Raw genomic sequence first — 26,409 nt, 5'->3', positions numbered from 1 at the left:
GATTTGTGCGAGGTATCGGCTGAGATTTGTGTAGTACAATTCAAAAAACAACTATAGGTCTAATAATGAATTATTGTGATGTTAAATAGACAATGTTAGCTATCAAAGAGCGACGTTGTTTTTCATTGGGACCTTCGTCCCTTCAAGGCTAGGCCTACCATCCTAGCTAGTCTAGGCCTGGCTAGCGCGACATGTGGACGTTGGTACGAGTAGGTTAGTCTACAAACGTCGCCTAAAGTAATTGATTTTACCCAGCAGAACGAAAGAAGGAAACTCCGCTTTTCAGTCGTCTTAGGCGCCTGTTTTTTGACAAACAATGACCTTTCAGGTCAAATTGCTGTCAAGAATATGAATTGGCTGCTTCGCAGCAATAATAAAGTAATAAATGATACAAACGTAGGCCTACCTGTACGATTTTGAAATCGTTATTATGAGAAGCCAAAATAATTGGAGTCAAATAGGCGGGGAAAATATCACTGACACAGCGACAGTCTACAATTGGCATTCGTTCCTAAATTTAAAAAAAGAAAGTATGATTGTATTAGTAGACAATACCGTGGTGTCAATATCTTGACGATCCTGTGCTAATCTGTATATATGATAGGTCACATTTAAAATTGTATCTACAATCTATAACAGTTGCCGCTTGCGTTAGAATGTCTTATTCTGCGGCATAACATTGATGGCCATTGTCTCTACCTTATCAATATCAAATTAGGCCCATAAACAAGCTTAGTATGTTGTATCATTAATTTTTGCACAATATATTTTAATAACAACATAACATATCATTATTATTATTAGTATTAGTATTATCACTACTATTGCTATTATTATTCGTGAAGTTTTACCTCAAGTGGAAGATGACGTACAGAACTGCAAATAACCTCAACAACATCCGACATCTGGTTCTCAACCGCAAAAAGAAGAGCGTCTTTCAGTTCAACTTTATATGCCAGTAAAATTTTAACGAGTACTACAAAACACAGACAAATAATTTTTGCAGTGTGATTAACAGATCAAATACAATGGCAATGGTGCCAAAAAATAGTAAATACATAATGATGATTATTTTCAGTTTCTGAGCGCTTATGGTTACGTTACTAGGAATATCACAAACACTCCCCTTCCCTGTTGGTGACGTGAGCTATTTTCCTTGTAAGGTTTGGTGTAGATTGGTTGTTAGCGCCTACATATAGCTGATATTTATTTTATTTTATTTATAAAAAAATAACTTAAGTAGATCCTAATCATCATGTCGTCGTCGTCATATTCGACCTTACCATGACCCTGCCACCTCTCCGTCGATTATTGTATGTTATTATTATAGTAGTAATAACTTTTCTTACCTTCAAGTCCTTCATTGATGGCAACAGCATATGCATTTAAACCATTACTATCTGTGAAGTTAACATCCAGGCCTAAACTGTTGGAATGTTTTAAGAGTTGTTCTAATTTGTTGATATCACCGGTGGCTATTGCGTCGAAATATTCCTCAGTTACTGTCATTTTTAGACGTTATTAACTGTCGGTGTAAAAAACATAAATGAACATTATCATAAAAAAGAACATAACAGTAATTGTGCAACGCCAGTCTTATGGAAGTTATTCTCTCGAAAAAACCGATAATTATCTTAAAAATTTCAATTTGTTACCTCCTCAACAACTCAAGACAGCACTATTTTGGCATAGAGTTGACATGACATGATAAAGAGAAAATTTAATAAAATAGGAAAAATAAAACAATATTTAAACTACATACCTTCCTTTGATATTTATACTTCACCTTTCACGAATCACGAAAAACGAATAATTATAGTCGGTGATTGCGCTACACCTCTTTAATTCTTTCTTTATATTTGCTCAGAGAGCATTGCGAACAAAAACTATAGATATGAGAAACCAGTGTCAAAACAGCCTTTGTCAGTCTTTAAAAAAAGTTTCACTCTTTTGGTTCTAAAGTTTTTGACGCGAAGCTTAGTTGATTGATCCCAACCATTACGAAAATATACAATCAAAATTCTTTTGGAAATAAATTAAATTCATATATTAATTCATATGCATATTGAAAACAATTCTAGATAAATTGAACTTTTATAGGACACTTTAAATCAGAATTTTTAGCTGTAGGCCTGTATTTTTTTACTGTTATCCGTCTATGTTTAATTTAAGAAAAACACAAAGACAAGAAGAAAGGGTAGATAATGTCACCACACACAATGGTACACACTAACTGTACATAAAATGATAAAATTTAATTTTCTATCGTTTTTGACGATTTCAATAAAGAAACTTTGAAAATATCTGGCGCCCTCAGTATGGGCTATATATTCGACTGGTAGTTTCCCGTTACAATAATAAGCGTAAACATACAGAAGGGATCATGAAATACCAGAGCCCGTCTATTCGACCAGTCGAAATAAAGTTGTATTGGGAAATGGGAAAATAACCACGTAGATGTCGTAGAAGCTTATGAATGAGGCCTAGGTTGTGGTTTTAAAAGGTAAACCTGAGTTGAAATGATAACATATTTTCATTTTATAGCATAAATAATTTGATTTTACATAGGGTCAATAGGAATAGCCGGATAGCCTATCACATCGTGCCTTTTTTATAATGAAAATTAGTTTCGATTAGTAATTATGACATAAAATTATGGCTAGGCCTAGCTAGGCGCTAGGTATACGCGGCGGCATAGATAGGCCTAGGCTTAGTGTAGTGTTCTTCCTAGATCTAAAGTTAGGCTAGCCTAGAATTCTTTTCTAGCTATAGGCTGGTATTAGTAGCCTAGATAGACAAAGGGGCCACAGAGGTAGGGTGTAGCCGAAGTGATCCGCTAAAGTTAGGCCTAGGATAGCTAGAAACAAAAAAATTGAAATGTCCCAAATATTTTTTTAATAGAAAGACATAACTGAATGAAGCATTTTAAAACAAAAATTATGTAAATTGGACCAATATTAGCGGAGATATTGCTATTTTAAATATGTTTTTAGCTGGAGTTAATTCCTATTGTTTTTACGCCGTGGCTAGAGATACGGTACCGTATCGGAACTTCCGATTGCTAATGGTACGGTAAATGATATTATGTCATGATTAGCCAATAGAAACGCCGATACATGCGTGACGTCATTCAGTGCACTGCTGCTGCAAGAGTAATGAGTGTGTGTAGCAACGATCGAAGATTCGTTCGTTTGTACGAGCCGAGTCTAGCTGTGGTACGTGATAAGACAATAGAATTTTATGCCATGTATTTCAATTAATATGCTCACAAATATTATTTAAAACTTACTTATCTTTATAGTTTAAAAACTGAAGAAAACAAGCATGTTAACCAAAAAACTAGCGAAGGTTTCCTTTTATTATTGAAAATCGACGAAACATTGGTTGTACTAAAAAAACTTCTATCTAGTAAATCGATTCGCACACTTAAAAAGCCAATAACTTGGTCCAGAAATCATTTCTGGAGTGTTATCTGGAAGTAATTTGGTCAAATCGTTGTATACTTCCGTGAAATACCCAATTAATACATTGGATATCCTATCTCCTTCGGGGCACTATTTTCTATCGCGATGTTTGTATTGCCGATCTATAGCGCTCTCTATCGGTTTTATATCTAACTACTTAGGATAGTAATTGAAACATAAGAATAATAAGATTATGTGAATAAATGACATTTAAATAAAATATAAATATTTAAGTATTGAAATATAATTATAATTTCATAAACCTAGGGCCTATTTTATTTTCCAAACCAAGCAATCGATTTTAAAGCCTCATTCCCGGCAAAATTTCACTAAAAAAGGAATTAAAAAAAAAAAAATGTATGTGCATTACTCTAATTTATTATAAACCGTGGAAAAATATTGACATAAATTTTAGTTTTACGCAAAAGAATAAAAAAAATGAGAAATACAGACTATTTCTCATAGGAGATTACCATTTTCTCGACAAATTCTTCTTAATTAGGCAAATTCAGAGGTTGCAGATCGCATCCACTGGAATGCTCTCGCTGTTATGTATACTTCATACACTCAATAAAGTTCGCCCTGTCTAATGAGATTAGTTTTGTACTTTGCATCTCGCACACTGTTATCGATCGAGTAGGCCTGATATATGTTTGTTTAATTGTCAAAACTCGAATTATTTTTTTAACAAATTAGAAATAATTCCTATGAAATATTATATTTCACAATGTGTCAATATAGCAACGGAAATTATTATTTTGGCCGATTTCATATGTGATAACAGAACCTAAATCAAGGTAAGGCTACTTCTTAGGCCTAGCCTAGCAGTGTTGGATAGGCCTGGGCTAAAAATGTTTCCGGTGCCTACTTTATTTCTTGGCAGACCTATCGCAAAATCAAACATCAAAAACTGATCCGCATCTATTTTTGTGTGGAACAAAAAAAAATCAAATTTCAGTCTTATTTTACATTTTTTAAAGGTTCAGGAATCTCTAAATTCAGTTAAACTAGCAATTTCGTATTATATTTATAAATCTTTATAACATATAAAAGTCAGATTTTTCTTAACAACTGAAATTTTGCCGGGAATGGAGCTTTAACACTGGGCCTAGGCCTATGATGTTACAGTTGATAAACCGATAATGCTCCTAAGGGCACATAGAATAGGTTGTTAGATTATCACTCCCGCTCGTGTCAAGAATTTGGAAAATATTGATGCGGGAATAAAAAAAAAAATTTTTTGAAACATCATTTGTTCAACTGCATATAAGAAAACAATGCAATTTTGTGACTGGAAATAGATTTTCTTTTAAAAGCAATAAAATATTTATACAATATTTACAATATTCTGCACAAATATAACAGTCCCTCCCTGATCGATCAGGGGCGGATCCAGAGATGTCTAAAAGGGGGGGCTGAAAGTTTGGCTGATCGAGACAACACTGCCCTGCACCGCGAAATTTGTTTTCTAGACGCCTGAAAATAACATTTGAGGTGTTCTGGGCTATCATTTTTTTCTTTTTCTTTCTTTTTTCTTTTTTTCCCCTTTTTTTACCTCCCAAAAAGGAGGGGGGTGACAGGGCCGGGCCGCACCCCCTCCCAAATCCACCACTGTCGATAAAAAAGCAATATTCTATTTTTCCGATTAGAAAAAAAAATAAAACCGCCCTCGTCACTTTTTTTAAAGGAGTGATAATCTAATAATTTTTTCTATGTGACCTTACTTGGATAATATGACATTTTAATTATAAATATAATTTCATAAACCTATTTTATTATCCAAGCAATAAATTTTTAACTCTAGGCCTAGGCCTATGATGGTACAGTTGATAAACTGATAATGCTCCTAAATATTACTTGTTTTTATTTGCAGCAGTATATGTTGTTTACGTTCATTCGACTTACAAATAGAGTCATTATGGCATCAGAAAAACCACTGGCAGCATTTGTTCTTGGTGCCCCTGGAGCAGGAAAGGGAACACAGTGTGCTAAGATAGTTGAGGTAAATATTTTCTGGGTAATAATAATATTACTGTACATATTGTAACATTTTTCCGCTGGATCCGTCTTTAAAGTATATGAAGAAACATAACATAAAAACAACACATACAATGTAATGGACCGCAATTTGACATCAACCGAGTAGTCATGTGAACTTTATTTATCGAAAAACCACATACAGCGATCCTTCCCGTTATCACCCTCTGACCTCCTTCCTATTAGAGTCCTCATTTACAAACCCCTCCCATAATTAGTCCGTAATTGGTTATTCCTTGGACCCGTCCATTATGATATGGGGACCATTTTCGTTAACATAAAAAAAGTAAATTTTGGTGGTAAACCACAAAAGGACTTTCAGAGATGGATGGTTTATCTACCTCAGGCCCACCAAGGTTGGGGCTGAGGTAAGAAAATTTATGATTATAGCACTGGAAATGGAACTCTTAGACTTAAATTTGAGTAGAATTTTCTTTTTTTCTCAATTTTTGTTAAATTTTGAAAAATTTAGGGGGCCTCCCCTTAAATCCGCCACTGGTTTAATATATTAATTCAGTATTTATTTGACAATCAAATCTCTATCAGGTCTATTCATATTTTCTAACTTGTTTGTATATTGACAGTGTCCAGGGTCCAAGCCTTTTATAATTATTAATTAATAATGTAAGAATTTACTATTTGATACATTGTAAACATAAACGCTAGAGTAGTAGAAGTCATGAAAATATTTATGAGAAAGAATTAGAAGCGATTAATTTACCAGCTTTTATCGATAAACGGTCAGCTTTCTTCTTGTGGGAAAAACACATGAATGATACTGTATGAATGTATACGTTTTCAATAATTTTAATTTAATTTAATTTTATTATTTTTTGCCTAGTTATCACGGGCACCGGGGCACTTGCCCAAGTTACTGTAACTCCGGCCTCTCGGCACCACTGACAGTGTTAATGTGTTATTGCTTATAAAATGAAAGCAAGGAAAACAATTTTTGTTTTGTTTTCTTAGTATTGAAACTATTAAAACATGCTTTTTTAGGTAATAGGACCAACTCTCTTCGTCACTTAGTTAAGCAGTAAATATTTTATTGTCATTAGAAGCATTAGGTGAATAAGTGGTATTTGGGTATTTAAACAGAAGGAAGAAGGGAGCATGTAGCAAGTGGGTGCATCCCTAAACAGGCAGGTCTAAAAATATTTTATCTTAATGAAATTGAAAATTTCGTCAAAATAGCGACCTTTTAGATCCACCATTGTCATGTTATTGTGTTTGTGAACAATTTGATATTTATGTTTTTTGTTTTTTTTATTAAGTTTGGTTTTAGGCCAAAGATATGCAAAAACAGCAGACTAAATAACTGTTAGAAGTGGTATATCCATTCACAGGAAAAACATAAAAGATGAGGTACATAATATTAATTTGAGGCTTCAGAGTGGAATTGTCTTCAGCTGTAAGAAAAAAAACCCATGTTACCGCGACAGGAATTGAACCCTGGGATTGGAAGGCAAGCACGTACTACCAACCTATTCAACTCCACTCAATGCAGTTACTACAATTTCTTTTTTGTTGTAGGAGTTTGGTTATGTTCATCTGTCAGCTGGCGATTTACTGAGAGCAGAGAAAAACAAAGAAGGCTCTGAGTATGGTGAGCTCATCCAAAGCCACATCAAGAATGGCTCCATTGTACCTGTCGCCATCACTATTAGCTTGCTCGAAAGGGTAAGTTGCTTCAAAAGCAAATTTTGTTGTAAAGAATAATACCTCTTATGCATTGGCTTATCCAGGGCGCATTTGGATGGGGGCCAAATTACGCTTAAGTACTTAAAAATGTTCTCATATCAACTTATTTTGCTTGCTAGCCCTTTCCCCACTTAATCAATCAAACAATCTATCTATCAATCAATCAATAATCATCAGACTCTCCCACTTAACCTCTGCACCCCCTATCATTTCAAGACTTCCAGATGCACCATAGCTCAGAAGGATGTATCAATCAAATTGTATTAAAATACATTATGCAAATAGCAGAGAAGTGGAAAAAAAAAGAGATGTACAAAAATACAAGTCAACATGAGCTGGCACTACCAAGACAGACCTCAAGGATCATAGCACTTTTAACATTACTTTTAGGATTTTATGAAAATATAATTATAATACTGCACTGTTTTTTATAGGCGATGGATGAAAGCTCAGTGAAGAAGTTCTTAATTGACGGATTTCCACGGAATGAAGATAACTTGGCAGGTTGGACTGAGAGAATGACAGATAAAGTTGATCTGAAGTTTGTTTTATTTTTTGAGTGCTCAGAAGAGGTGAGCATTTAACCATCTGATAATTGCACCTGCACATTGACTTTAATAAGTGTTAAAGATGTGTTTTCCCCTGAAAATGACAAAATATCATTAAAAATAATTTTGAAATTAATTTGCTCATTTTGCAGTAACATAAAATTATTAACCGGAGCATAGAAATTATTGAATTTATAACATATATGTAAATACACACTTAAAGATGAAGTTAAAAATTATTATAAATCTATAAGTTTTCAGTAATTATTTTTATTGTCATTGTTATTGTTAGTTTGTTATAATTATTATTATAATTATTGTTAATATTGTTATTGTTGTTATTATTATTATTATGAATGAATGGAAGTGAATTGCACTCTACCTTTTTTTGTTAAATCTGCATGTTTTGTTAATATGCGTTTGGTTGGTGACAGTGTTTGTTTAACTTTTTTTTTTTATATATGTTTATGTTGAAATTAATAAAATAAGAATAAAATAAAATAAAATAAAATATATACAAATGTTTGTGAACCAAGGTGTATGAACCTTGTATAAAATAACTGTACTGTATCTGATACTTGTGAATTTATGAAACAGGAATGTGTGAATAGGTGTTTAAAACGAGGGGAAGAAGCTGCAAAGGGAGGCGCTAAGAGAACTGATGACAATGAAGAAAGTTTGAAAAAAAGGTAATTATGCTATTTGGGAGCATTTTATTAATGTGAAGTGCTATCATATTATTATTATTATTATTATTATTATTATTGTTATTGTTATTGTTATTGTTATTGTTATTATTATTATTATTATTGTTATTATTATTTTATTATTATTATTATGTTACTAAAACCTACCTTAAGTGGAACTTAGACAATGGAGAAATTAGAGAACAATTAAAAAAAACCATTTTATGGGGAAAATAACATGACTTTCAGGGGGAAAATAACAAAAGATATTCCCCTTAAGTCTGAGTTAGTGCTAGTTGTTATTATTATTATTATTATTATTATTATTAAGTTATAATGGCTTTTCATTTAATTCTTATTTTTATCATCTAATATAAATATTTATAAAAAATTATTTATTATTAATTTATATCTTTTATTGTGCAGGTAATAAAGAGAGTGAAAGCAGACATTTCTATTTCTTTGTTCTTGTCAATCAAAAATAATTTATTACTAAGTTTTAGTTCTGGTTCTTTAACTGTATCTGGTTCAATTTATTTCTTTCCTTTTTCTGTCATATTTTTACTTGTATGGATACCGGTGCTTTATAACTTTTTCATGTTATCATTTTTATTATTATTATCATTTTTATTATTATTATTATTATTATTATTAGTACACTGTGAAAGGTTCTTTAATTTATAGACTAAAAGGTTTGAAACTTACATGACAGTTTCAGTTATTATTATTAATCAACAAAGATTGGGTTATTGTTGTTATTTTGCATTTAGGTTTCACACACACATGACATCAACTATGCCAATTATTGAACACTATGATAAGCTGAATCTAGTGCAGAGAGTCCAGGCAAACAGAACACCTGATGAAGTAAGACATTCATTTACAGTATATATAAATTATTAATTATAAAAGTAAAATGAATTCTATTCCCAACAAATATAGAAGCATCTACTAACACATGGGAGAAAGAGAAGTGAAGTTCAAATAATCAATGGTGTAGAATTTGATTGCAAACTACAGAAGTGAATTGTATTTGTAACTCTCTATAACTCTCTATATTCATAATAATTAATATATCAGCCATGTGTTTCCTTTCTGGCTAATTCCTTCCATTGTGTGTACAACAGAATGTGTTTAACCAGCATCGTGTTTATGTAGACAATTATTGGCATGTCATCTGTATTCCAAAATGATACAATCTAACTCCTAGTATAGTTCTAGATAACTAATTATATGAGACAAACTAACTTGGCTTATTTTCTATTTATCTTATAATCTATTTTCAGGTGTTTGCTGATGTCAAGAAACTTTTTACTGAGTAAGCAAATTTGAAGATTTATACTTTTTTTTTATTTGTATGTTTAGTCAACCATCAACATAATAATTTTTGAACAATGTAAAATGCACATATCACCTGTAACAGTGCTAACTACACTCAGATGATAATAAATAATAACCTAATTTAAATTTAATCTTGGTATTGCCATAAGAGTTATAGGAATACAGGATTGGTTCTCCAGTGCATTCCACCCTCTGAAACTAACGATTGACGGTCGCCTTGTATTGCACTGTAGTATGGTGGTGTTTTATGTGTGCAGCCATTGTAAAGGCAAAAATACACTACTGTATGTTTCTAGGCCTCTGATCTACTTCAGTTTTCCTATAACTCCCTGAATAACAATTCATTTCCAGTGAGAATACTAAACTTTGCAATAAGTGAAAATTTTTATTTGTTTGTAATTTTCTTTCTTTGTATTAGAGATGTCATATTTAGGATTGGATTCCTATTTTTTAAATGTGGACTAGCTTTTATTGAAAAGTAAAAAAAGTCAATACAGCTTGATTTTATATACAGTTTGATGTATTCTGTATGAAACAATGTCGAACTATGTATTAAAAAGTAAAGATGGTAAATTATTTCAATTTTATGAAGTTTGTGATAAAGATAAAGAATGTAACTGCATGTATAAATAAGTATTCAGTTGTGTATATGTTGTAACAGCTTAGAGCATCTGAGAATATAAATATAGTAACTTCATTCTGTGCACTGAGAATCAATAACAGCTTGTAAACATCTGCTGAAAACTAACTGATTAATATTTACTTTTACGATGACAATACTCTGTATATATTCTGTGTGCAGTGCTGATAGAAAAGATACCATTGATGTTGTGTTTGATATTCTTAGAAATTATTCATATGATGGAGCCAAGCCAAAATTAGTTGTTTATTTGATTGATCAAAATTTTGGGAGATGTAGATAATCATCCTGCCAAGGGGATTAAGGGTTTGTGCAAATCTTCACTTTACAGCAAACATCCCCACCCCTCTCACACCCTCTTCTCATAGGCCTAATGCTCATTTATCAGTGAGAGATGATCTTCATTCTAAAAATGTTACTCTGTACAGTATTTTATACATTGCATTTCTTCATGCATTGTCTTTTTGAGATTTATCCCCAGGACTGGACCAGGGTCTTTCTCCCAGACTAAGTTGTTCGGTGGGGCCCTGGAGACTTTTTGATGGGCTCTTAGAACAAAAAACCTTCTTTCCAATCCTTGCTATACTATACAGGCCTGAAAATGGTAAAACTATTATTTGAGTCAGAAGTGATGCATTTTGTTAGATATTAAACATAAATCTACTACAATTTGTTTACAATAATTAACAATAATGTTGATTTACATAGTATGTTTGTAAAATTTATTAACATTGTTATTTTGTGTATAATTCATTAATGATGAATCTCTGAGGGTGGGGGGGGGCAGCAGATAGCTTTTATTAAGGCCAAATCAGACAGCGGTGTACAACGCAGGGCGACGAGATTCCTCGTCTGGTAGTTTTAAGCCGTTGTGAAAAATATTAAATATGTTTAATATTCTAAAACGTGATTTCCCCCGACGCAAAACATTGTCTGCATTTGCACACGATGGTTTGCGTCCGGCTGCGTCATACGACTCTGCCTGAGCTGGCCTTAACTTTGCACGTCAATCAGTTGGACATCAATAGTTGTTTGTGATGTCTGTCTGCTATTTCAACTCCATATTTTAATCTCCTTTGATTATGTGGTATATTTTCAATGTAAGCATGCACAATTAACTTTATTCTAACTTATATTCCAACTATCTGTTGATAACTTTTCTCCTTCTAAAATTGTTTTTTGACACTATTCAGTTATTACTGCACTTAGGATCTTGATTAAAGACATCAAAGATGTTACCATGAAGGCAGAGCCTATGATTGTATTTAAAGATATAATCTACTATTTATTTCTTATGTACTATCCATACAGTATAGCCACACTGCATCTTGGCCTTTCTCTTTCATTTCTTTAAGTTCATCTGCTTATTTTCATGCACAATTTTACTCATATTGGTGAGAAACAATAATGGTTATGTGATTCTTATAAAAAATGAATGTATGTCACCCTATATTGCTTACACTAACCACCTTTACAAGTACATACTAACTTTGGATTTTAGGATTAACAATCTTAAGATCATTATATCAGACAATTTAAGGGTCCCTAATAGGGGAATTATTAGAACGGTATTAAATGTATCAAGTACTGAAAGCTTTATTAGTACATCATCCTCATCATGAAATACGTAATTTAAGGAATTTATCTTGAAGGCCAAAAGAATTTGTTTTGTATGTTTTAATTTTCATGTGATTGACAAATTAGATACAATTTATACATTTAATGTTATTGTTTATTGGCTCAATAAAGACAGTGTGGTATATTTTTAAAAAAATGTTATGTTGTTACAATGTGTTAAATGTATTTTTTTTTGTATATTAAATGTTGTTCATTACAGTGAACCTGAAAAGCCAGTCTCCGCCCCTGAACCTGCTGTTGATCAGACCCCCAGTGAACCAACCCCCACCCCGGAGGAAACACCCCCAACAGAAGAACCAAAATCTTCATCCTGGTTTTGTAGTATATTGTGATGTGATTGGACATTGCGTGTCCATCTCATTAATTGTCTGAAACCATGCTTCTATAATTATACATTTTCCTGGTAAGATGATTGATTGAAAAACATGGTAGTGTAGCCAAGTTGTATTTATTTACATGAGTTATACTCAATTAGTTTGAGGTGGGAAATGATTTTACTCAAGGTAGACTTAATTGTCCAGATAGAGTTTTATATTTAGTGACCAAAAATAGAAATGGTGATTTTGGAAACTTGTATGTTTTTTTCAGTTGTTTGTTTATCATCATTATCTTTTTAAACTAAATTCTAAAATATTTTGAATAACTCATTTAAAGAATACTTAAGGACGTGAAGAAATAATAACTGTAGTTTATGTGAGTTATACTCAATTAGTTTGAAGTGGAAAATCATTTTACTTAAGGTAGAATTGTCCAGATGGGAGTTTTGGTGACCAAAAATAGAAAATGTGATTTTGGAAACTTATTTTTTGTCAATTATTTATTATCCTTTTGAACTAAATTCTAAAATATTTTAAATAATTAATTTGAAGAATACTGGGACATGAAGAAATATAACTACTGTAATTTATGTAAGTTTAATAAAAATAGTATATCACCTTTATAAAGTTGCCTTGATATGGCATATTTTAAGAAATATAAACATTAAAAAACGCTATATGCGTTATACGTAAGTGTTATATATAAGTGTTATACAGGGGTCTCCCAGTATCATTGTCTCCCTGAAATCACCTGGCCATGAGTATACCAAGAGCAGCAAAATACAGTTACATGTGTTAAGGAAGGTCATTAAACTGGGCTGGGCTGGAGATCTCAATGTAACAAGTGTTTCACATAAAGATAAGATAAGGACTGATGTACAGTTCGTGCTAATAAAATATTGGAGTGAATTGTGAAAAATTTCTCATTGATTGTTTTTTTTTTAATTATTAATAATGTCTTTTATGGTAGTTAGGGGATGTTGCATGTGCTTATTTCCCTTGAATGGATAGTATTACTGACTGATTAATGAGCAGGTTTTTTATCTATGTACCTAATGTTATTGCCTGCAGGAACAAGACAATTCAAACTAACGGAAGTATGTCTTTGTGTCCTTTAGTATTGGCTTTTTAAAAATTTATTTATATCTGCCATGTTTCAGGTCATTATATGCTGATGCGATTCTCAAGAGCATGCCAGATGTTTTGTGACTCAGTCACATCAACAATTGATACAACATATGTTCTTTAATTTATTCTATCACATTTACAAACTGCACTGTTAAAACAACAATATGGTAGGTTTTGGTGATGCAACGACTACACATGAAGTGGTGGCCCTTGCAAATCAGAAAAGTATTTTTGCTTACCAAGACCCTAAGAGCTGGCTAATCTCACGATCTAATGCGTAAGAGCAGCTCAGGGAGCTTTGCGCCACACTCGTAGGTTTATTGATGGAAAGTTTATTAACGACGACAAAACTACAGTTGAACCTAAAATGGCATAGAAATATTGTTCAACAAGCAGCTTATTAATTAATGGAAAACACAATAATTCAGCATGTAAAATAAGATCGACTTAGAAATAATTTTTAATTGAAAAATGGTGTCCATACTCCTTGTGCCCATCCCTTGTGTATTACCATCTCTAGGAAATCAAATAAACAGCATCAACCAAAAGAATTATCAAATTGCAAGCTGTCAATGTTCAGGTTTTTCTATAAAAGGTGCTTTTTTCAACACCTTTAGCATCCTCTGGTCTGATGGTTGTAAAAACATCATCAGTGACATCAGCTGGATAAAGGTCACCTGGTTCCTTGGCTTCTTTGGCAATCTTATTGAGCACTCGTTCCTCATACTTGGAACCCTTTGCAAGACGTACCTCTCTTCTTAACTGAAAACAAATCAATAATATTCAACCAAATGTCAAGGATAATCAAAACTAGCAAATAGATTCTATTTGAAGAACATTTCTATCTTGCATTATTACTTAGGTTGGAAATGCGGATTTTTTTATCCAAATAATTTAGTTTGCCAATAATTTTGGGTCACTAAGCCATAAAAAATTAACCCTTGCCGAAATTTTTTATTCCAGGACCCTGACCCAGGCTCTAGTCAGCCAATTTCTGGAGCCACTACTGGGTGAGGCATATACTCGGTTCCTTGATAAACTCACCAAATTAGGAGATTTGTATGTAGGATTTTCAAATAGCACTTGTCCACTGAAGCTACCTGCAAATATCTTGATTGGGTTAAGAACAAAGCGAGGACCAACTTCAACCAACGAACCTTCTTCCTCAACTACCTATCAACAAAAATATAATAAAATATTAATTCATCTATTGTCTTTTAAACATTCATATTGAATTCAACTACTTGATAGACGATGGACCTTCCTGTTAATACCCACCCCTTGCTTACTGTCGTTAAGGGGTCTGCCAAACAACTGTAAAAACGTATGCAAACACGTGCAGACTCCAGAAAGGTCTGTTAACCTTTTGCTGAAGTAAGCTGTCTTGACAAACGTGCAAGGTTATTACATACTCTGAATATCCAGATACAGCTAACGGTTAGTGCTAATCGATCGGGTGTTCTTACACAGGTGCTAACAGTTAGCTACCGATCCGGATACTAGGGCTCTCGTGAGAACCTAGCCTGTGTGCAACTCTTACCTGAGAACCTAGCCTGTGTGCAACTCTTACCTGGTAGTTTCTGAACCATACTCTATTGTCAACTATTGAGAAGCTGAAAACATGGTCAATGAATGGCTGACTTTTCGGGTGACGGTACGGGGTACCAAATGTCTGTAGGAAGAAAAAAGCGAGTCTCTTTCATATGTTGAAATGATGGATATTGGATTTAAAAATGGCATCCAACAAGTTTAAGAAATTGATGATTTGTAGCTGCAAATCTCTTTTTTTGTTTTACCATATTTAGAGAGGTTGACCCTTCCAGCGTATCCTAGAATGTCGGCTGATATTCAGGGGCCCCCTTAAATAAATGAAATGATGTAATGCTTTTGATGCTTAGGGAGTGAACTTATTTTAAGTCATGAGAAAAAATCCTGCCGTCAAGGAATTGAACCCAGTACACTGGGATTAGAAAGCAAGCATCTTAACCACTACGCTATTCAACTCCACTCCACAAATACTATTTTGCTGAAGAAAAATGTTAGTGCAAAGTTTGCCTGTGTGTTCTCCTTCCCTTGTGACATGATACTGCTCATTTATGGTATTTTACTGTTCAACCAACGCATATTTGAGGAATATAAACTTATATATATATTTGCAAACACAACAAACCCACAGGAAGATGCTAATAGAAACAGAAATCACAGACAATGATCCAGCAAAGCTAGTTGGTCTTGCATCAATCTACTGTATTAATGAATTTAGTGATTACTGTTGTTTTTCATAGGCTGTGTACATACTTGATTTTTTTAAATTTTTCCTAGTAGCCCGAGGTGTAGATTTTGTAGGCGTTCATACTTGTCAAAGTTATCGTGTAATCAACAGAGATTTGACACGCTGAATAAGATTTACTGTGGAAAGGATGCCTGCATGCGCTGTTTTATCACTAAGTTTGGCGTGTTGGATTTTCGGAGGTCTTCTTAACAAACCCTAATTTGGGGCACACATTTAATTGGAATAGCGGTAATCTTATTACCTAAATCGTAAGTATGAACGAGCCCTTTGTAATTTACCTGTATGAAGAGTTCCTTCAAGAGTCTATTATGAGGTGTTTTATCAAACAAAGAGTCAAATGACAATATTGGACGTGAAGACTTCAAACAATTTCCAGTTAATTTCAATTCCAGCATTGTATGAACTAAAAAGAGGGAAAAAAGAAATAATGATAGGGTACAAAGACAATCAATCATAATACAGTTAAACTTGCCTAACTCAAATAATCTCTAAGTCAAACTTATTTTACATGCCAAATTGTTGTATTTTCCATTAATTTACAATCTGTAAGTCAAATTTTATCCAAGTCAAACAATTTTTCAATGGCATTTTGGATTCGATTTAGGCAAGTTCAACTGTAATTTAATATATATAACAAGAAATATCATTATCAACAATACTACTTGAAACAAAATGTGATGAATGTGCAGTACTTACCATTTTGAACAAGGAATTTAGCCGAGGGTCCATGTGGCACATTTGATACCCTACAAAAAACAATTTACATTATGAAAGAAAGCTAATTTTATTAATAAAAATAAATCAATTTACCTATTTATTCAAGTAAACACCTCTGAGTGTTTATTGTTGAGAAGGGAAGTTTATTCAAGGGAGGCATTTATTCCAAAAGTGTCTCTGGAGGGGTAATCTATTTGAGGGGCTGGTTATTCAAAGCAGGTTTATTCAAATAAATATGGTATATTGCATACCACTATGTTTTCACCTTCAGCACATGTCCATCTGTATTTAAGACATTCATGATTTAGAATGAAGATATTATTTTTGATAATTTTGAAGATGATGGTGATGATGAAGATGATAATGACAATGATGGTGGGGATGATGAAGATGATTTATAATCAATATGTAATATTTGTAAATGGCTTCCTTGAAACTTCTGTACTGTTCATTCAGTGGTGTAACAAAGAGGCCCTGAGGCCCCCTGGCTAAGAGTTCTTCAAGTCCTACTACCCTGGGGGCTGGATCTAGGTAGAGCCCCTAAGGTCTGGGGGATCATCACTTTTACAGTATGTCACTGTGCTCATTTTACTATTTGCCTAATTATTACAGTAACTCCCTATATGAAATTGTATTTAATGAAAATGGATTTTATCTAAAATTCAATACATAACATGTTTACCACATATACAAGTCTTTTTTCTTCCGTGCCTCAAAGTAGACACATTTGCTACAATTTTTCATTTCACAAATCTGTAAGAATTAAAAGTTTCCATGGTTTGTTATTAGCCTGCATTGAATGACTTCAGAGATGGTCCAAATGTTCACATGAACAATATTAACAATAACATAAACAGTACTGCAAAAAATCAATCATTATGGAAGGATGTCATCAAAAGGGTCACAATAGATCAGCCATGAACCAATTGGCAAGACGTACTGAAATAATAACAATATCTCAATTGGCAGGATAAAATGTTCTTTTTGAAAGTACACTCTTCCAACATCTTAATTTATTCATTTGTACAACTTATCAAAAACATTTTTCAACCAGAGCCAGGCTTGTAACTGACAATCACGCTCACCTCATTGATGCTAAACAGACCCTGACCCTTTGTCATCTTAGAATCTGTGGATAAATAATTGTATAACATAAAGCAAAATCTAAAAATTAAATACACTATACTGATTCATTCCAAGTCAACTACCATGTTAACTCATTATGTACTCGTAAAGGTTGATTAATTTAGATCTCACAAATTAATAAATAATGAACATCCACCGTTACCCCAAAATAGCACTGGAAGGTAAAGTCTAGGGGAATAGACCAAAAGGCTGCCCACCAAGGAGATGATTTCATGAGTGTAGAAACAGGGGCAGATCCACAACAGTTTCAGAATAGGTAACATTTATTTGCATTGAAATTTTTAAAAAGACTGTTAAGTCAAGATGTATCCCAACAATTACAAAGCTGGAAGAATGAAAATCAGGAAACTCCTTATCATATGCAAAAGCCATCGCAGGGGGCTTCTCACATCACACTTTGTCTTGGCAAACTTACCTGGTTTTGAATGTGGCATCAGATTTCTAATATCTTGCATTAGATGTCGATCCCGATAAGATACACCACGAGATGCAAACACAAGTACCCGCTCTTTGTTTGTCCATTTCTGAGACTAAACAAAATTTAAAAGCCTCAAAAATATATAAAAGCCTGCACCTTTGTAACATATTCTGAGCATAGAAAATGCAGATGATGGATACAGATCTTAAGACATAAGAGACCCTTTGGGGTGCAGGAAGTCAATAAACGTGCGGATACCGGCGCTATATAACTTTGCATATTTGTTCTACAACCATACTCTGCCTATTCACCTACTGTATGCTACGCCAGGCTGGGGCAAGAAGATAGGAAGAGATAAGCCCTTTATCTAGCCCACCACTACTACTAATACTATCTACTGTAGATTAGGACTAGCCTAGTAAAGCCTATTCACTGTAGGTACTAGGCCTAGAGTTACAATAGTTGTCATACACATAAGAAATATCTTAATCATACCAATGAATTTGAAGTTGATTCACTTTCTTTGACGCTTGCTTTAATTCGTTTCACCTTCTGTCCAGGTATTTTGTCTCTCTGAATCTTTCTTTTAGTCATTTTGGTACTATTCTCATACCAAAAAACTCCAGAAAGCTGAACGCTGAACGCATGTGTTGTTTTCATTAATATATGGAAGTGATACCAGAGGGCGCTGTTCTCGGAATTGTATTTTAATTTCCTTGATTATTAATCATGCTGATTTTTTGGCAGAAAATGCCGGTGATATTTACCTAATTATTCTAATTAAAATTGGACAATTAAATGAGGTCAGTGCTTCTATTGATGATAAGATAAATAGAGATATTTCTCTTTAGAAATTTAAATGATTTTGTACTGTACTTAATTTGCACAGGCAGCAATATGCTAGGCCTAGGGCCTACCATATGCCTCGGACGGAGGCGGTCGGTCAGGTCTCGGTAGCACTGACGACGTGGCAGATTGAATGAGAATGATTGGTGTAGGCCAGCCCCAGCAACGGCAATTCAAGTCTCCATATGGCAAGCGGGCATTAATTTAAACGCCGCGGTGCCTGTGTATTTTGACTTTTTTTTTAATGAGAATTCATCTGCAGTTCTCTAAATATAAAGTTTTCGGGTATGAAATCTGATTTAGCTCATAATTAATTAATTTAAAGCCCCATTCCCAGCAAAATTTCACTAAAAAATATTTTTTTTTAGAAAAAATGCATATGCATTACTCTGTTTATTATAAACAATGGAAAAACATTGGCATAAATTTTAGTTTTACGCAAAAGAATTTAAAAAATGAGAAATACAGACTATTTCTCATATAGGAGATTACCATTTTCTCGATGAATTCTTCATTACATTACTAGGCAAATTCAGAGGTTGTAGATCACATCCGCTGGAATGCTGTCGCTAATGAAATTGATTTTTGCACTTCGCATCTCGCACACTGAGATCGATCGAGTAGGCCTAAGATATGTTTGTTTAATTGTAAAAATCTCGGTCAGAATAATTTTTTAACAAATTTGAAATAATTCCTATGAAATATTATATTTCACAAGTGTCAATACTAGCAACGGAAAATATCATGTCAGCCGTTTTTATAACAGAACCTAAATCGAGGTAAGGCTACGCCAAGCCTAGCGGTGTTGGATAGGCTAATGTTTTCGTCACCTACTATATTTCTTTGCAGACCTATCGCAAAATCAAACATGAAAAATCCATCCGCATTTATTTTTTGTGTGGAACACAAAAAATCAAATTTCAGTCTTATTTTACTTTTTTTTCATGTTTAGGCATGCCTAATTTCAGTTAAATTAGCAATTTGGTATTACATTTATAAATCATTGTAACTTAATATAAAAATCAGATTTTTATTAACAACTGAAATCTTGCCGGGAATGGGGCTTTAAGCATAAATCATAAAATTAATCTTCATGTACTGAAAGATTCATTGTTACACTTTCATGAATATTCTCAAGCTTTGTCAAAACCATGCCCTCTAGAATTATTAAGTTGTTGACAAATAGATAATTAGTATTATTAAATATAAATAAGAAATTAATAAATATACATAGATAATTTATGAATTTTTCCAGCACATGTGAAAATTAATGAATGTTAGATTTTTGCAAAGTGCAGGCACTGGGCTTTGCAAGTAGCTTGGGTTTTAAAAATGTTTAATAGTTTACTAATTGTTGAAACAAGTATGACAATAATGTAAAATTTTCAATTTATTGTTTGTTTACTTTTCACATCAATTGCATTCCAGTCTATGTTATATCATATTCCACAGTATTTGTCAAAGAATCATAACAAATGTGTGTTATTCAATGTTATAATAAGACAAATGTTAAATTTCTCCATAATACCACCATACACTATTACTACGGCAGACATAATCACTAAAATCACTCATTGATGTTCCACACAATTTTGCCTTATTTAGGCATGGCAGAAATTTGCTTGCAGCCAAACTGGGTGCTTTATCCTAGAAGAAGCAAAGTTAAGCATGTTTTTAAAATTTTGTTTCCATTTTTTGCAGTTACGGTAGAGTAGTCAACATCAACGTTGACATGTTTTCTCCAAGTAAGTCAAGCATCAAAGAAGCAAATGAGCACTTCCAAGCACTGTATAAGAGGATTGATGAACTGGAAAAGACTGTAAAAGACCAAGCCGAGGCGATCATAAGGCGAGACGAGGATGAGCAACAGCGTATGAATGATGTCGCTAACCGGCATAAAAATGAAGTGGAAAAATTGAATACAAATATTAAAACCTCAGAGAAAAAAATTGAAATCCTTTCAAGAAATCTACAAGAAAAAAATGCAATGGTTACTACTTTGCAATACAAGTGTCGAATGATAAACGAATTATGTGCGTCCATTCCAGCTTTTGAATCGTACTTAACAACTCTTAAACAGGTTGACAGCTTACGCACTGGCATAGATTGTAACAATGTGTCACATGTTTGTAAATGCAAACAAGGCTTAGGCCTACCTAACAATGTTGATTCGATGGTTGAATCAAACGATGATGAACTTGATGTGAGTGGCCAAACGACTGTATAACATTCATCTGTTCAAATAAAATTATAGGTATACAATATATAAAATATGTTTGTATATCTTAATTTAATTTATTATTAAAATGTAATTTAAAGTTGGTAGAGTAATGGAATGTTACTGTAAAATTTCGGGTAAAATTTATATTTATTATTATCTGTTTGTTCATGCAAGAGGTATTGACTTATTGTATTTTTACCTCTCCTGAGGTATATACTGAGTATACCACATTAAGTTATGGAATAATGGAAGGTTAAATACTGTACCATTTTGGGTAAAACTTATATTTAATTTTTATAACAGAGCTATTCACTGTATGTATGTGTATTGTTACTTCCTAACAATCAGACATATATTATATTTTATTATACCATGGAGGAATAAGTTTATTTCTCCATGATTATACTACATTAACTTATAAAATCAAGTTGCTTTATTTTTGGGCTGTGGATATTACATCACCATGAACAGATGATGAAGTTAATGGCGTATTGATTTTGTGCACGCATACACCCTCAACTTTTAATTTTCCGAATCATGCTACTATTTTTTACATAAAATTTAGGTGACTGGAGCACTATGCATATCGGATTTTGGCCTTCAATATAGTTTTATTCCATTCTTCATGGTCATAGTTGATGGCTCACCTGCCAACAAGGGTCAATAAATGGCAGCTTGTTTTCTTTCTAATCATGTACCTCTCATGGTACCAGACACAGTAAGCAGTAGGTTAGTTTGTTCGAGTTGTGGAGATAAATTAGACCCTTAGATAATCTAATGGGGTATTCAAAACTAGAAAGTTAATCACCTACATTTCATTGTATGCTTAAAGGTGACTTAAATTATATCCACTATTTTATTTTGAATGTGTTCAGCAATTAAAATGAGTAGAATACCCACTTCATTTTAAGAGGAAATAATGGTGTTAAATACTGTACAGTTTTGGGTAAAGTTTATATAGAGTATTTATTATTATGTATTTTAACTAAAGCATGCATGGAGCTATTTCAAGCTAGCCTTGTTACCTCCTGCCGTATTTATCTTTTTCAAACCTGTTTGTTTCACAAGAATACTACATCAGGGCCATGCTGTTTAACAGCAAAATTCTGGATTCATTCCCAGATAAAAACATAAACTTGGTGATTCGGATGCTGGACTTGTGAAGTCTACCTGTGTTGCAACTTTCAACGTACTATTTCAGGAATTTTGTGCCAAATAAATGATCCACTAATATGAAACATTTAAATATTGTGCAAATCTTCTCTGTTGTCTATCATGACCGTGAACAAAACAAACACAAACTATTGTATTATCTCACAATTGTAACTGTGATCAGTATATAGTAAAACCAATGTTTACTGCTACTCAATATACATTCAAAACAGTATTCATTCATAACATAACATTACTTCTCTTTCAGTTTTTTGTACAATTTGTAAAGAAAAATATTTAATTATTAAATTAGAAAAAGAGGTGAAGACCCAAAAAGCATAAGCTTGTGAAAGGATACTGTACATGCATCAAAAACAAAATAATATATTGTTAAGAATTGAATTGAAGCCCAATGGGCTTAATCTCTTTAGTTTTCAAAATTAGCAAGATAGAAGCTTATTTTCGAGATAGTACAGTATACCTCGAATTGAAGCCCTGTGCGTCTTTCTTTCGCGAACTTTTGATGGGCTTTTTTTTCGAGATGGGCTTCTTTTTTCGATGCCACTTTTGCAAAGTAAAGAAAGGGGTTTCTTTTCAAAATGAATGATGTAAATTTTGGGAATTATGAACAATAAACACACCCTTTAATGGTGTGTTTATTCATGGTGAGTGCCGAAAAGCGGATTAATCACGCGCAGATTAACATAGAAACAACGGAAACTTAGCAACGTCATTTACATATTGTTTGATTAGCTTTCGTAAACTATTAACGGATCAGTAGCTGATTGTCTCTCCGCCAAGCCTCTCATAACACCATCGAAATAATCGGTATTCGGACCACTTAATTGTTTCACTCTTTCTAACGCCTCCCTGCAGGATTTATGAATATGTGTATGTTCGGAGTGTATTTTGACATAATTTCACATATTATATTGTTTTGGTGAGTCACTTTTGTATAGGGCCTACATTTATTTTGCTGATTTTCTTGTTACGTTTCGTTTAAAATTAAAGACTGAATAAGTTTCCTCCTTTGGTCTGATCAAGGAGGTATAAAATGGACTGATCGCACCAACGTCTCCTGTAGGCCTATCATTTTTTATTTAACAAAATGTATAAGACCTCAAATTGTGTATACTATTTTAATGATAAATATAGAAAGTAGTTCGGAAATAGAAACAGAAAGTGAATAGAACATTGATGTTGTTGTCTACTTTCTATATTCATATTTTATGGATGTCACACACAGTGAGTTCCACACCGGTACGTCACATAAAAAACAGAGGCGGATTTGCAGAATTTGTTTTACCATAGAAAAGAAAATATTGGCTATATATTTTCTTTCTCTATGGTTTTACCGACCGGGGTGGTCGGGGTGTGAAGACCGACACCGTGGGAGTCGAGATCCTGTTCCGAGCGGGTTGATTCATTCCCCATCCCGCGTCCTGGAGCTCCACTTTTTAGCTATTTCTCTATTTTAAACGATTTTTTTAAAGAGATGCAAGTCTCACAAAATGTTTGCTTCGTATCCTTTGATTTATGAAATATATTAATGTCATTTTGTGTTTCTGTTAGGTTCTATTATAATTTCATAAATGTGATTTTTTGATTAGTTAATCGATTGAAGCTCGTTGCCTGGCTAATTGTTTGTAACATCGTAACATACATGCAGTGATTAGATTCGCTATCCAACACGTGCCTAAAATTAAAAATGATAAATATAATATGACTATTTTATATTTGTTAAATATAGCTACTTCAATTTTTTTTTCTCTCCCAAATAAGATGGCTACCTACTGAAAGAAAACGTAATAAATAAATAAATAAATAATTTTTTTGAATATATAATACAACTTAAATTGAAGTTTTTGTAAATAAAATAACTAAATAAAAATGCTTGATGTAATTATTTTTAATAATAATAATTTTTATATTTTTTATAATGATAAATGTAATATGACTGTTTATATATAATCTAAATAAAAATGTTTGATGTAATTATTTGTCAATGATTTTAGTCTTTTTTCCACTGTTTTAATTGATTGAATTTGAATATTAATATATTACCAAATTTTTAAATTTCCACAGCGTCATTCAACTGATCAGCGCTACAGGTGAGTTATGACATCTCTATGCATGTAAGAATTCCTGTATTTCATTGTAATGATGTTTAATATTTCTCACGACGGCTGAAGACTGTCCCCGACGATAAATCGCGTCGGGCTGCGTCTCACGATGCTGTCTGAGTTGGCCTTAAGATTCAACTCTACTCTCCAGGCTCCTGTCTCGTCGTTATTTGGGCTTGTTTTTTTGGCTTCACTTTAAATTAAAAACACCAATGCAATGACATGTATAACTCTTGTGGCAGCCATTGTGTAAAAACTATAGACCTCTCTCATCTCTTAAAAAACAAGTCACGGCGGAATGTAGCCTAAGTGCTGACAGCAAAAACAGTTTTGCGAGATATGCCCTTGATACGAATTTTGAAATGGCAGCCGATATCTTTTGCAGTTCCTTAGTTGTACCAGGGGGACATATGAACATCTGCTTGTTGAGATCTTACAAATGACGCCCAACATATTCACTTTGTAACGATTAATTACCCAACTAATTGAAACGTAATTCAAGCGCGAAAAAGCAGAAGTCTTTATTATATCATGGAGGTATAAAAAAGATAACCAGACATAAATTACAGCATGGACGTATAATCTATACCTCCAGATTACAGGTAAAGTGTATTCACATCATCAATACTGACTTGTAGTCTCAGTAAAAACGGTTTAATCATGGTTGAGTGGACATTTGAAACACATTTTAAAATATATCATTGGTATTTTGGCTTCAATTTCCTGCTTGCATTCATATGTTTTCTTCTGTGGGTTGAAAATGAGAAATCCTGGTTCGTCATTCTGTGATTGGATCATATGAAAATCATTTGGTTATTCATTATTTTATCGTGACGCGTCCGCTTTATCAGAGCTCCATTAACATCTCCTCATGTTTTAGAAGTGCATAAAATTATAATTCATATTTGAGCACATACAGATCGATTTCCTATCTAAATACGTCTTTTTCACCCAATATCAACATGGTTTGTTCATAATTTAAGAACTGAATAAAGCTAGCTTATAGCGATACACACTTAAAACTCGGCAAGTGCTACAATGTGAAGTACAGTAAATAAATAATACCATAAAGGATTCAATTTATTTTATTTTTCCAAAGGGGTCACCCATGGTAAGCCAGGAACCCCTTAAAATTAAATGACACGGATGTAGGGGTAACTAAAAAGAAGCCCTCCCATTCCTAGCAGTAGAAGACACTTGTAAGCAAGCGAATTACTATTATAATTACCAGTGGCTGATCCAGGAATTTGAAATAGAGGTGGCCCAGGTAAGGGCTTTCACAGATGGGGGGGGGGGGGGGGGGGGGGGGTTCGTAGGGTTAATACCACCTGAGTTCCACCATGGTTGTGGCTGAGGTAAGAAAATTTATTATTATGGCACCTTTAGAAAGGCCGGAAATGGCACTCTCACATTAAAATTTGAACATATTTTTCTTTTCTTCTCCTAGGTTTTCATAATATTTAAATATTTAGGCTCACCCTTTAATCTGCCACTGACTACTATAATTGCTGCTGCTTCTATTATTACTGCTCGTTTATTTGTGGTTTCAGACATCCAATAGAATACATTATATCTGACTGAATCCAGATTTGACGCTCTTATATACTTTTTAATCATTAATGCATTTTTAGAACTAATCGTTTGTATAAACATTTTCATTTTTTCAGGAAATGAGGCTGTAGAAACAACTACATCACAACAAACACAAGGTCAGTTATTCAATGTAAAAATTTTCATATTAAAATTTGCCTGACAGGCTCAACAAAATGTTTTTTTAAGATTTTAACCTGAACAACTAGAATATTGTCCGGCTTTAAAAAGACATGAAAGGCAAAATTTTTTGGATAAATACTTGTATATTCGACAGTCTGACCAAACATTGCCTAATTTGACAGACAGATATGTGATGTTTTTATGTCTGCCTATATTCTTTGAGTGAAGCTGTCGTGTGATGGTTAACACATAATTACTAACCTGAGAGATTCGAAATGCT

The 26,409-nt window shown here is 33.2% G+C and overlaps 5 protein-coding genes across 7 annotated transcripts in view; 3 read left to right on the top strand and 2 right to left on the bottom strand.

Moving 5' to 3' along the window:
* The window catches only part of LOC117115463 (short transient receptor potential channel 4-like), a gene marked incomplete at its 3' end in the record, with an annotated part of 4,913 nt that extends 3,036 nt beyond the window's left edge, over positions 1-1,877 (bottom strand). Inside the window, exons 1-4 of the mRNA XM_033259279.1 lie at positions 1,763-1,877; positions 1,350-1,525; positions 852-976; positions 407-511 (exon numbers count right to left, since the gene is read on the bottom strand). Of these exons, the coding sequence (XP_033115170.1) occupies positions 407-511; positions 852-976; positions 1,350-1,509 (390 nt within the window). The remainder of the gene's footprint in view (positions 1-406; positions 512-851; positions 977-1,349; positions 1,526-1,762) is intronic.
* A 484-nt stretch (positions 1,878-2,361) lies between these two features.
* Positions 2,362-13,291, top strand: LOC117115401 (UMP-CMP kinase-like). 3 transcript variants are annotated; one of them, XM_033259171.1, is made up of 8 exons: positions 2,362-2,503; positions 5,338-5,466; positions 7,035-7,181; positions 7,637-7,774; positions 8,348-8,439; positions 9,207-9,303; positions 9,723-9,754; positions 12,255-13,291. In XM_033259171.1, exons 2-8 carry the CDS (start codon positions 5,344-5,346, stop codon positions 12,385-12,387), a joined length of 762 nt encoding a protein of 253 aa, XP_033115062.1. In that variant the 5' UTR covers positions 2,362-2,503; positions 5,338-5,343; the 3' UTR covers positions 12,388-13,291. The 3 variants fall into 3 exon arrangements, with proteins under 3 accessions (XP_033115062.1, XP_033115064.1, XP_033115063.1); XM_033259173.1 differs by lacking the exon at positions 12,255-13,291 and adding an exon at positions 10,198-12,235; XM_033259172.1 differs by having other exon boundaries at positions 2,471-2,503; positions 5,341-5,466.
* A 193-nt stretch (positions 13,292-13,484) lies between these two features.
* Positions 13,485-18,734, bottom strand: LOC117115400 (ribosome biogenesis protein BRX1 homolog). The gene is made up of 9 exons (XM_033259170.1): positions 18,570-18,734; positions 18,072-18,186; positions 17,596-17,639; positions 17,193-17,263; positions 16,490-16,539; positions 16,072-16,196; positions 15,071-15,172; positions 14,545-14,673; positions 13,485-14,262 (listed from the first exon to the last, which is right to left on the bottom strand). Exons 1-9 carry the CDS (start codon positions 18,732-18,734, stop codon positions 14,077-14,079), a joined length of 987 nt encoding a protein of 328 aa, XP_033115061.1. The 3' UTR covers positions 13,485-14,076.
* Positions 18,735-18,746: 12 nt separating this feature from the next.
* LOC117115399 lies at positions 18,747-22,387 on the top strand. Its single transcript, XM_033259169.1, has 2 exons — positions 18,747-18,877; positions 20,622-22,387. Exons 1-2 carry the CDS (start codon positions 18,873-18,875, stop codon positions 21,145-21,147), a joined length of 531 nt encoding a protein of 176 aa, XP_033115060.1. The 5' UTR covers positions 18,747-18,872; the 3' UTR covers positions 21,148-22,387.
* Positions 22,388-23,065: 678 nt separating this feature from the next.
* LOC117115397 overlaps positions 23,066-26,409 on the top strand; it is a 6,319-nt gene continuing 2,975 nt past the window's right edge. Inside the window, exons 1-3 of the mRNA XM_033259168.1 lie at positions 23,066-23,233; positions 24,379-24,404; positions 26,084-26,125. Coding sequence (XP_033115059.1) covers positions 23,175-23,233; positions 24,379-24,404; positions 26,084-26,125 — 127 coding nt within the window. The 5' untranslated portion in view covers positions 23,066-23,174. The remainder of the gene's footprint in view (positions 23,234-24,378; positions 24,405-26,083; positions 26,126-26,409) is intronic.

Source organism: Anneissia japonica, unplaced genomic scaffold (genome assembly GCF_011630105.1).
Source record: "Anneissia japonica isolate Jap-2015-1 unplaced genomic scaffold, ASM1163010v1 scaffold287704_len1198815_cov201, whole genome shotgun sequence".
Taxonomy (NCBI): Eukaryota; Metazoa; Echinodermata; class Crinoidea; order Comatulida; family Comatulidae; genus Anneissia; species Anneissia japonica.
This window is presented reverse-complemented; position numbering and strand designations above follow the sequence as displayed.

Bases quoted from the DNA above. Each gene is read 5' to 3' on its own strand.
- LOC117115401 (XM_033259171.1), top strand. From the start codon at position 5,344: ATGTTGTTTACGTTCATTCGACTTACAAATAGAGTCATTATGGCATCA. The intron at 8,440-9,206 runs GTAATTATGCTA...TTTTGCATTTAG, and splicing joins GAAGAAAGTTTGAAAAAAAG to GTTTCACACACACATGACAT. The intron at 9,304-9,722 runs GTAAGACATTCA...ATCTATTTTCAG, and splicing joins CAAACAGAACACCTGATGAA to GTGTTTGCTGATGTCAAGAA.
- LOC117115400 (XM_033259170.1), bottom strand. From the start codon at position 18,734: ATGAAAACAACACATGCGTTCAGCGTTCAGCTTTCTGGAGTTTTTTGG. The intron at 17,264-17,595 runs GTGAGCGTGATT...TAATTCTTACAG, and splicing joins GTCTGTTTAGCATCAATGAG to ATTTGTGAAATGAAAAATTG. The intron at 14,263-14,544 runs GTGAGTTTATCA...ATTTGTTTTCAG, and splicing joins CATACAAATCTCCTAATTTG to TTAAGAAGAGAGGTACGTCT.